At 37.7% G+C, this 12,087-nt stretch overlaps 1 protein-coding gene across 4 annotated transcripts in view; it reads left to right on the top strand.

Moving 5' to 3' along the window:
* The window catches only part of ME1 (malic enzyme 1), a 175,513-nt gene that overhangs the window by 23,921 nt on the left and 139,505 nt on the right, over positions 1 to 12,087 (top strand). For all 4 annotated transcript variants that reach the window (XM_048219745.2, XM_057303923.1, XM_057303925.1 and 1 more), the window contains 2 exons: positions 903 to 1,036; positions 5,444 to 5,593. In XM_048219745.2, the coding sequence (XP_048075702.2) occupies positions 903 to 1,036; positions 5,444 to 5,593 (284 nt within the window). The remainder of the gene's footprint in view (positions 1 to 902; positions 1,037 to 5,443; positions 5,594 to 12,087) is intronic.

Here is a 12,087-nt window from a genome sequence, read left to right as displayed (position 1 = left end):
ACCAATAACAGTATAATAATAGGGTTCTAATGGACACGCTGGCTGAGTCTGGAAAAGCTTTAGAGAAGAAGGAGTAGTTGAGGTCAGATTTGAAAGGTGGAAAAGCAAGGAAAACATTTTTGTCCATGGTGTCATGAAAGAATGAAAGACTGTGCTGTGTTCAGGCAATGGTTCACCAATTTGTGTAGCTAGGAGTGTAATAAGAATAGTAGGAGATGGGTCACCTGGGTGGCTCAGTCGGTTAAACATTTGCCTTCGACTCAGGTCATGATCCCAGGGTCCTGGGATCGAGTCCCGCATTGGGCTCCCTGTTCAGTGGGGAGTCTGCTTCTCCCTCTCCCTCTGCCACTCCCCCTGCTTGTGTGCTTTCTCGCTCTCTCTCTCAAATAAATAAATAAAATCTTTAAAAAAAAAGCATCGACATTAAAAACAAAAGAATAGTAGGAGATGATTTGGGAGAGGAGTGTTGGAACAGGTGCCTCAATCATATATGAGGCATTTTTTGATCTATTTTATAGGGGGAGGCACAGCAGGTCATAGGTGACCTACTCATGTTCATAATTTTAAAATCTCTTATAATTCCTACTCATTTATACATTGAATAACATTAATATTTGTATCTTTCATTTGCATATCTTCACATCATTTTATGTGTTACCTGATTTCAAAACTAACAATGTGAATGACAGAGGTCTGAAAATATTATAGTATTCTAATATTTAAAGATGAGGAAACTGAGGTATTAAGAGACGACATGACCTCACAGTTGAATGGCCATGTTTAGATAATACCAGATCTTCTGAATTTTAATTCCATGTATTTGTTGGATTTTATGTGTGTATATGTATATAGGTTTTGGTTTTTATTCCCTTCAAATTACTGTGTTTTTCTTTTTTCCATAGGACTTGGCTTTTACACTGGAAGAGAGACAACAGTTGAATATTCATGGATTGTTGCCACCTTGCTTCATCAGTCAGGATATCCAGGTTCTTAGAGTAATTAAAAATTTTGAGCGTCTGACCTCTGACTTTGACAGGTAACACATTCCTAAAGATGATTTTTACATTTCTCATAGATAGTTGTTGTCTGGTTTATTTTTTATTGGATGAGAAAGTTAAAATATTTAATGATTTGGAAAGAGTAGTCAAGTTTGAGGAGAATTTACCTATAAATACAATGACTTTTTTTTTAAGATTTTTTTTTAAAGACTATTTATTTGAGAGAGAGCATGAGAGAGTGCAAGAGAGAGCAAGCATGAGCAGGGGTGGGGGGAGAGGGAGAAGCAGGCTCCCCGTTGAGCAGAGAGCCTGATATGGGGCTCGATCCCAGGACGCTGGGATCATGACCTGAGCTGAAGGCAGATGCTCAACTAACTGAGTCACCCAGGCACCCCCATTTAAAGATTTTATTTCTTTGAGAGAGAGAGAGAGAGAGAGCAGAAGCAGGGGGAAGGGGCAGAGGGAGAGGGAAAAGCAGACTCCCTGCAGAGCAGGGAACCCTATGTGGAACTCAGTCCCAGGACCTTTGCGATCATGGCCTGAGCCGAAGGCAGACCCTTAAGCGTGTCTGAGCCTGAGCCACCCAGGTGCCCCATAAATACAATGATGTTTTAAAAAATTTACCCTTGGTAGGAACATTCGAATAACATACAATTTTCCTTTCTAAATATATCCGCAAAGAGACTACTTTTCTCTTGTGATCAGATGGTTGCTGTGAAGGTGAATTATCAGGAAATGCCCTTTTAGACAGAGTAAAACAGGACATAGCGGTGTTCAGTCAGACTTTAAGTTCATTGTAGATAAAAGCACACTTTTTCACCCTCCAAGCTTGGTTCTAACACTACTGCAAATGTGGGTCACTTACTTTTAGAATTCAGTTTCTGTGTCTGCACAAAGATGAAGGTAACATTGTTCCCTACCTTTGGAATTGGGTGGCCTCCTGTTGAAATACTGCTGTGTTTCACTAGCAATGGGGCCTTAAGCAAACTATTGCAACCATTGCCATGACCACTGTGTCTGCCTTGCCCTGTACTTGTGGCTCGGTCCTTTCTCATTAAGGTACTGAAACTCTCTAAACCTGAGGTTTTTTTATTTGTGGGTTGACAGAAATAATAGTTATTTGAAAATATTATTGCAAAGGTTAGAAGAGGTAGCAAACCAGTACCGAGTGTAAGTATTTGTATTAGTCAGGGTTCTCCGTAGAAAAAGAGCGAAAACATACACATATCCTGCTGGTTCTATATAGAGAGACTTACTCACTCACTCACTCACTTACTTACTTAACTTTATTTATTTATTTGGAATTGGCTCACAGGATTATGGAGCCTAGGGAAATCCTAAATCTGTAGGTGAAGCGGCAGGCTGGAAACCAAGGGAAGAGTTGCAGTTCTGGTCCAAAGGCAGTCTGTTGGCAGAATTCCTTTTTACTGGGAGGTTGAAGATTAATAATAATTATGGAGTAGATGGGGCATCTGGGTGGCTCACTCAGTTGAGCAGCCAACTCTTGGTTTCCGCTCAGGTTGTGATCTCGTGGGATCGAGCCCAGAGTCAGGCTCCATGCCCAGTGGGATGTCTGCTTGAGGATTTTCTCCTTCTGCCCCTCCCCTGCTTATGCTGTCTCTTTGTATCTCTCTAAGATAAATCTTTAAATAATAATAATAATAACAATAATAATAATAATGGGGTAGCAGTCCAGCTTCCCTTTGGCAGTCAGGATCAGTCACCCCATCTAGCACAGTAACTCTCTTCTTTGCTTGTTGATTCAGAGGCGTATGATGCCCAAAGTGGCTAGCAGCGATATTAACCTCCAGTTCAATGGAATCATTGTCTCCTGGTAGAAACATTCCTCCCTTTGGAACTAAGACTTCAAGGCCAGTAGAGCATCAGTTCATGGGGACAGGAAGCAGTTTTGCTAGTGGGTCACTGGGGGTCATAGTGAGTGGTGCCACTTCCATTTCCATCCCTTGGTTCTTTGACCCGTGAATCCGGGCTAGTGGACAAATAGCACCATATAGTGGACACTGATTCAGAGCACACACGGCATCCTGGAGAACGTTGCCTCAGCTTTGCAGGTTGCCATCTACCTGGGGCTGTAACCGTCTTCAGAAGGCCATTCTGGCATGCTGTCAAGCCAGCTGCCTCAGGATGGTGGGAAACATGGTGAATTCCATGAATACGGGCCCATTGCCACACTTGGTTTACTCTCGTTGGAAGCGCATTCTTTGATTAAAAGCAGTATTGTGTGGAACACTGTAATGGTGTTTAAGGCATTCTGTAAATCTTTGGATTGTAGTTTTGGCAGAAGTATTGTGTGCAGGGGAAGTAAATCTGTATCCAGAGTAAGTTCTATCCCAGTAGGAACCAACACCACCCCTTCCATGACGGAAGCAGTCCAGTGTGGCATCACTCCCTGGAATGGTGCTGTATCAGGTGTTCAGCATGGGTCTCTTCTTGCAGAGGGGGCATTTGGCAGTGTCTGTAGCCAGGTGGGCTTTGGTGACTGGAAGTGCGTGTTGCTGAGCCCATGGATAACCTCCATCCCTGCTGTGGCCACTTCATGAACCCACGAGTGATGATGACAGGGGCAGCTGGGGAAGAGGCTGACCCGTTTGCCTAATGTTTATGTTTGCTGCTTCTTAAACTCCTTTATAATCCCTTTCATTTGTTCCCTAAGTCTTTCCTTCAGACTTTGTTGTTTTTACTTTATATTCTTTTCCTGGGCCATTTACCTCTACCTCGTAAGAGCTGGTCACATTCATGTTTTTACCACAGACTATTCCTCAAATATTTTTTGAGCATCAACTGTCAGGTGCTCTTTGAGACATTGGGATTATAGACCTTGATCTCTGCCCTCATAGAATTTAGGTAAATTATTTTTAAAAATTATTAAATACTAAATAGTAAAATAATAAAATACTATGCTGGAAATTGACAGGTGCTGATGGAAAAAAAGTAGGGTAAGAGGGGCTGAGGGTTGCAAGGGTCAGTTTGTGTTGTTACATTGTTACATCAATCGGGATAGACTTCACTGAGAAGGTGATTCATGAGCGAATAATCAAAGGCAGTGAGGTAATTAACCAGGGGGAAATCTGAGGAACAGTGTCCTTCAGCCGGTATGTCCAAGGGTCAGCAGAGACCTGTTTCTGGAGCAGAATGAGCTGGGGGAAAATGGTAGGTTGGGAGGGGAAGTTAGCGAGGTAGTAGAGGACAGATTATGAATGGCTTTGAAGACCACTAAAGGACTTTGGTGTTATTCTGGGTGAGATGGGAGCCATTTAAGGTTTTGAACAGAAGATCAACACGATCTGACCTGTATTTCAAGAAGACTGCAATGTTGAGAATAGAATGTAGGCTGGAAGAATATTTAGGAGACTATCACATTAATCCAGGTCAGAGATTAGACCCAGGATGGTAGCAATGAAGGCGTTTAGATTTTGGGTGTATGTTAAAGGTAACGCCTACCTAATTTCCTAATATATTAGGTATGGGTGTTAGAGAGCTTTCAGAGAAGAGGAGGAAGCAACAAAGAAACAGGAAAGGAGTGACCAGTGAGGCAGGAGGAAAACCAAGAAAAATATGATGGCTCAGAAGACAAGTAAAAAGAAAGTATTGAGCTCTAAGGAAGGGCACCTGTGTCAGATGTTTTGACAGGTAAAATAAGATGAGGTCTGAGAATTGATCATTGATTTAGCAATGATGATTTCCACATTACTAAATCAGTTTTAGCATGCCTGAAAGTCATCATCTTCCCAAATGTTACAGGGTTTCATATAACCCATCTATTTGCCAAACATTAGAATCCTTGTATCTCTAACTCCAAATGCTGTGCATTTTCAACTATTCCAGGAAAGGTAAATCAACTTTAAAAGGCTGGTAAGATTAAGTACAATTTTGCAAGACTGTTTTAAGTTGTACTGAGCAGTTTGGGTTTTATTCTATGAATTATTGAAGGTTACAGGTAACATGATAAGGTTGATGTTTAGAAAGAGAACTCTGGGTTAGAAATGCCTCTAGAAAGAAAAAGGCCATTTGATACAAACAGTAAGTCTCTTGAGCTTGCCTGCCTTAGTAATTTTTAGGGTTGGTGCGAAACTCCTTATTTTCTACTTGTCACTTCCCTTGGTTATTCCGTACTACAAGCTACAGGATGAAGTCTATTTACTTAATGTTTAAATTATATCTATAGTGGTATTTTCATTTTAAAATAGAAATAAAATCTTTCCAGATATTAAACAAAACTGTGCTGTGTCAGCGATGATTTTAACGTTTGAATGACAATCACTCAGGTTTATGGTTCTTCATTCTTTGAGGTGTTTAAGAATATTTCTAAAGTCTTTTTTGATCTATGTTTTCTATGTGATGTAAAAAATGTTGAAAAATGTATTTCTAAGCAGCTGTTTCGTGACTTGTTGGAATCTAGATCTCATTATGTCCAATTTCCACAGGTATCTTCTCTTAATGGATCTTCAAGACAGAAACGAAAAGCTCTTTTACAGTGTGCTAATGTCTGACATTGAGAAATTCATGCCTATTGTTTATACCCCCACTGTGGGTCTGGCTTGCCAGCAATATAGTTTAGCATTTCGGAAGCCAAGGTATGTAAACATTCATTTTAAATACCCTCGTGTATTTATTTTTTTTTTAGTTTTTGCAATAATTAAAAAAAATTGTTGAATGGAATTTAAGTTTGGAAAAATCTAAATCAAATTTCATTTAAATCAGATATAAATACATGTAAACACTAAAAAATATAATATTTTCTTTCTATATTTAAGATCATGGAAAAGTATTATAAACCTATTTAGGTTTTCTTTTATAGACAATAAGTGAACTTGTTTTTTGTTTGGAAAGAAAGTAATTGATCATAATTAAGCTTGTCTTTGAGATCTTAATTAACATTATTATGTGTACATTTTAGAAGTTAAAGTAAGGATTCCAAATTTTTCTGAAAATGAATATATTTTCTAAATTAAGAGTTGGCATTAAAGTAGCTCTTTTGTTGATTTTCCTTAAGTGAAATAATAGTAGTCTTGAAAGATGTGTAAAATATAGGGTACAGTTTCTCTAAATCCATAGCTTTACTTCATTAATTACATTACTTTAAATACTTGTGAAACAGGGAACAATTGAAATAAATATTAATACTTTTCATAGCGACAACAACAAAAGCTCAAGTTGAATACATTTATGTTACTTATAATTCTGAATTTAAACATAAAAAAGAAATGTTTATAAGTTTATACCACAAATATAAAAGCCAATTAAAAGTAGTAGCATTGAAAAGAGTATTTCAAAGGTAATATCTGAAAGTTAGATTGAATATGTGGATTTCCCATAGATATACTGATGTAGTGGCAATATTCAGGACATCTGTGCCACATTAGTCTTGGTATAAACAGAAGAATTAGCCACATCATCTCTTGTATAAAGAAAATAATTAGATAAATATCTGTAGATGGTCTCTTAACTTGTATTAATAGCACATATCAATATTACATTTATAAAACAGTTTTATTAATAGTGAATAAATATTTTATTCATAGAGCAAGAGTTAGAATTTAGCTGGTAATTGTGAAGATAATTTTTGGGGGGCATAGAAGTATATGTATTTGTCAATCATATAAACAATACATGTTCATTATTGAAAAAATGAGAAAATATGACTATACAGAAGGGAGAAATGCTTTAGAAATACGTGATGTCACCATACCAGAAAACCTGTAAATACACACGAATACATACTGTTTCCATATACGAGCTCTTCCTTGCCTGTCTCCTCGAGTGACGTCATGAACATTTCTCCATGTTCCTATAAAGTATATTTCTACATAAAGAATCTTGGTAAAAGCATGAGTGTATAACACTTGGCTGTTTTAAAATGTATTGTAAACATCTTTTTTAAGGTTCTAACTTTTTGTGCAATCCTGAGAAATGCTAACAGCTGTAAGAGATGTAGAAGAGTGGGGCTCAAAGTATTTGGGTTGAAGTTGACAGGAAAGTCTCAATAGCAATAATTGTTTTTTGAGCATTTACTATGTACTAGACGATTTTTTAAGGGCTTAGGATATATTGGTATACATGTAAAATCTAAGAGCAGAAGAGATAGGGAAATAAAAAATAAGTGAATTGTCTAGCATATTAGAAGGTAATAAGTGTTAGAAAGAAAAACTAGAGCAGGAAAGGAGGGGGATTTGGAGAGTCAGTTGGGGAGGGGGCAGTTGCAATTTTAAATAAAGTGGGCAGTATATTGCAAAATGATATTGCAGGGGTGAGGGCATGGTCATGTGGCATGGTCATGTAAACACAAAAGGAACTGTGTGCCAGGCAGGAGGCCTAATCAGTGCCAAGGCCCTAAGGGGGAACATGCCTGGGGACGAGGAGGAGCATAGAGGCCGGTGCGCTGGCCATGTGAGAGAGGGGAGAGAAGTAGGGGAGGTCATCGATGGAAGACAAATGAGAGGGTACAGAACCTGGAGTTTTTGTAGGCCAGAGAACATTGGCTTTGACTATTAGTTAAACAGATGGAAGAATCAGATAGCCTGGTTAGCAGGTTAGTGCAGTAAACCCAGTGAGAGAGGAAGGTGTTTCAGATGAGGGCAGCATTGGAATTAAGGGTCATGGAATTAGTCTGGATAGATAAAATCACGAGGATTTCCTGTTGGATTGGAGGCTCCCTGGAGCAGTGGTTGGAAGTACGGGCTCTGGAATAGATTGCCTGACCTCTACGTGGTTTCGCTACTTGTCTTAGTCTTTCATAAATTATGGACCCTTTAGATGCTTCAGTTTCCTGTGTAACACGGGGATTAAACGACAGCTCACCATCCTTTATCTACATTTTTGAAATTTAAATTAGAAAGCCCAAAATATCAAAAAAAATTCTCATTTGGGATAAAACCTGATCTGTCTGAACCCATTGGGTGGAACTGAATTTACATATGGGTATTTATAGTATTTATCTGACTCAGTGTCCTCTGTTCTTCTTTAGAAGTATTAATGTATTTGATGACGTGGGGATTTGTCAAAAACAAATGCATCGATAGGTGAAGGGAGAGGAGGACGGAGAGGTGAGGGGTGGCAGCACAGCATTTGCAGCACAAGGCTCACAGTGCTGAGTAGAGGGGCACGTACGCGTCTTACTCGTTCAGCTTTTCCACAGTATTTGAAATTTACTGACAGAAAAGGTCAAGTTCCTAAAACCATTTCTATACGATCTCTTTTTGGCAGTTTTTTTGTCATGTTGATTTTTAATGTGGGTATCTTGCTGAACTTCTGATGATTTTGATGTTCTTTAATGAAATAATTCTCCTAGCTTCTCCCATGACTATAAAAAAGGGAACCTATTTGAAGATGTGTTATGTGGCTTATATATATTTAGACATTGTATTTAATTGGAGAGAAAATTGCGATTGTGTTTGAATTGTGATGGGTCTTTCAGACCTTAGTTAGCTTGTAGACTATGTTTTAATACCAAAATTGAGAAATGTCTATGAAATCTTTCCTGCTGCAACAGCAAGTATTCTAAGACATTCAGAAAATGGACAGGAGGATTATACCTCTTGTTACATTTACTATGTGTATTTGGTGTTAGCAATTAGGATCATAATCAGTGAAAGTTAGGGGATAATAGTCCAAGTACTGAGGTTAATACCATTGCAAAGAAGTATATCTTTTGATCTCATACTTTTTAATATATCTTCGTGATATTGATGTAGGCTGGCTGGGTCCAAGGACCCAGAGGGAGGTTCCCACAGGACCCGCCAAGAGGGTCCTTAACTTCATGCAGGATAAAAATCAAACTGGAGCCAAGAGGAGGTGAGAACAGAGTCTATCACAGAGAAAGCGTAGATACTGACAGAATGTTTGGGAGATTGAGAGAGGAAGGAAGAGTGACTCTTGTCTTTGCTTGGAGCCTGGGATTTTTATTGAGGATGGTGGTCTGGTGCACATGTTTCTTGATAATCCAGGAGCAAAGAATAGGGTTTAGTTGTTCTCCCTAAGTCACCTGTGCCCTGCAGCCAGGGGTCTTGTGGAGTCAGTGTCTTAGAAAATGTTCATGATGACCCTGCCCACCAACTCCTTCGATGTTATCTGTTGTGCTCAAAGACTCCAAAAAATCATTAAATTCTTGACCTTTACGAGTGGGACGTCTAGTGTGTGTGTGTGTGTGTGTGTGTGTGTGTGTGTGTGTGTGTAAGTGGGGATGCGGTGTAGGTCTCAGCAAGAGTGGAAGCAGGAAAAAGAGTGAATAAAGCAATTTTTCATGGGGTTCTTCTAGTTTCCCTGTCTCAGTATGATACTTTTCTATAGCTAGATATTTATTTTTCATTTTGAATATGTCATTAAAATCTGACTAGGTATCCAAAAATAAATTCTTATATGGCTTCCAGCATTTTTTTCCTAAGGTTTGATGCTGGAGTATCCATTTATTGGTCTTGTGTGGAATTTCTTTTTTCTTTGCCATAGATACTTTGGGTTTTTCAAGTTGTTGAGGATAATGACTTTTAAGACTGTCAAGTTTGTTTGGGTTGTCTTGTTCCCATGTACCCATAACGTTTTAATTCTTGCAGCACTTCCAGCATTTGGTAGTGCAATACGCTTATGTCAGCACACCTAACTGTGGCTAATTTGTAGATAGAGGTGTGATTTTTGGAGCCAGAGACGATTCTTTTTGTATTTTTGCAGAATGCTGAGCTTACTGTGTTACTTAAATTACTTGTATTCTGTAAAACTTTTTTTAAAGAAAAAATTTGTGCAAATTGATAATGCAGGTATACGTAAAGGACAACTAAAGCAGATTTATGTAATTTCTTTGGAAATATTTCTACCTGTTATATTTTACACTGCATTTTCCAAGCAACGTCTTTCTCTTATAAGCTCTTATTAGCTACATATTGTTTTACCATGCCTTTGGCAGTTAATCATGTTGCTATTTTTGGTATTTCTAATGTTCTATCAAAGTACTCTTGGTCTGTTTTTATTTTACTTTTTTATTCATTATTTATTATTTTATTGAGGTATAATTGACATATACTAGTTTCAGGTGCGCAACAAGATGATTTGGTATTTGCGTATCGTGAAATGATCACCACAATAAGTCTAGTTAATATCCGTCACCATACATGGTTACAAGAAATTTTTTTTCTTGTGATGAGAACTTTTAAGATCTCTCTTAGCAACTTTCAAATGTACATTTTTATTATATGCAGCATTATTTGTTATATGCAGTATTAACTGTATCACCATGCTGTGCGTTATATCCCCATGACTTACTTATGTTATAAATGGAAAGTTGTACCTTTTGAACGTCTTCACACATTTCACCTACTTCCCACCCCCATGTTTGGCGATCATAATCTGCTCTGTGAGCTCAGTTTTTTGTTTTTTCTCCCTTGGTCTCATTGGTATTTTACTCTTTATTTAGTGCCAACTAGATTATAAGCATCTAGAGAAAAGGGATCATATTTTAAAATTATTCCTATATTTCCCATGCTTTTAAATTTGGTGCCTGGTTAGTGCTGAATTAATTATCTGCTACCTCATAGAAAGAGTAACAATGTTACTCTATTCATCCACTCACATTAAAAAAACCATAAACTACTGGTATGTTCTTTATTTCTCATATTTAAACATATTATTCTAAAAGGCAAATTTTCATAAATAATTGATCTGAAAGAAATTGGACTCACACCAAGAAATCAGGCTATGGGGAAGTAAAATTTCTATTATAAATAGAAAATATAACCTTAAACTCATTATCCTTCCAACTACCCATCTTTATTGAGTAGATCAGTAGTATGACTTTGGCAAAAAGAATGAGCACAGTTTGATGACGGTTTTTTAAAAAAGGCATTTCCAAAGTTTGATCTAATTAGTACTATTAATTGGTTTGCCAGAAGTTAAGGTGAAAAAAGCATTCAGTGCTAAAATTAATTGAAGAAAAGTTGAATTAACTGAAATTAAACAGGATTCTTTACTATAAGATTTCTTAGAATAATACCTGTCTTGCAAGTTTTTGGAGGGTGGCATTAGATTTAATATAGATAATATACTTTGCATAATTCTTGGCACAAAATAGGTGTTCCCAAGTAGTAGCTTTTACAACTGGTATTATTATAACTGCCAGGTTTCTTGATGACCAAAGGGATGGTGGTATCATTCATCCGGTTTCAGAATAATGGAATATGTTTGTAAGGGAGACAGAAAGTTCTTTTTCAGGATGTGTTGAGGGTTGTTTTTTGTTTTTCATTTTTTTTTTTTAGATTTTATTTATTTATTTGAGAGAGAGTGAGCATGAGCAGGGGGGTGGGGCAGAGGGAGAGGGAGAAACAGACTCCCCTCCCCACTGAGCAGGGAGCCCCATGCAGGGCTCAGCTTGATTGCAGGACCCTGAGATCATAACCTGAGCCAAAGGCAAATGCTTAACCAACTGAGCCACCCAGGAACCCCAAGACATGTTAAGTTTTAAATGTCTGTGTGACTTCCAATTTGGGGAGTCCGGTAGGCAATTAAATGTATGGACCTGGAACTTAGTAGATAACATATTTAAAGCTCCTTATATTTAAACTCACACATTACATATGCTACATAAATGGTACCTGTTTTGATTTTGACAGTGCCTAAGATTATCAACAAGACTAATGGTCAGAGAGTCAGTCAATAAGATCTTCTGTTTTTTATTTTATTTTTTTCCAGTAAATTCTTAAAGAAATGAATAAAAGGAAATGTTGAGATGAACCAAAACAAAATACTAAAATAGTTTTTCTACGCTTATAGTTTGTTTGTATACATATTTCCTTCAGAATTCCAAAACGGTCTTAGCATGTTTGTTACTTAAATTGTGATGACTGATTTTATTACCCCAAGTACAATTTTGTATGAGGATGAATACTTAGTGATATAGAAACAGTCATAACCATACCATGATTAGGCAATGATGAGAAATGGAGATTGTCGGGGCACCTGGCTCAGTCAGTAGAGCATCTGACTCTTGATCTCAAGGTCATGAGTTCAAGCCCCACGTTGGGTGTAGAGATTACTTAAAAAATAAATAAGTAAAGGGTACCTGGGTGGCTCATTCAGTTAAGCACCT

The sequence above is a fragment of the Ursus arctos genome, unplaced genomic scaffold (assembly GCF_023065955.2).
Source record: "Ursus arctos isolate Adak ecotype North America unplaced genomic scaffold, UrsArc2.0 scaffold_29, whole genome shotgun sequence".
Taxonomy (NCBI): domain Eukaryota; kingdom Metazoa; phylum Chordata; class Mammalia; order Carnivora; family Ursidae; genus Ursus; species Ursus arctos.
The sequence above is the reverse complement of the archived record's forward strand: the minus strand, read 5'-3'. Positions and strand labels throughout refer to the sequence as shown.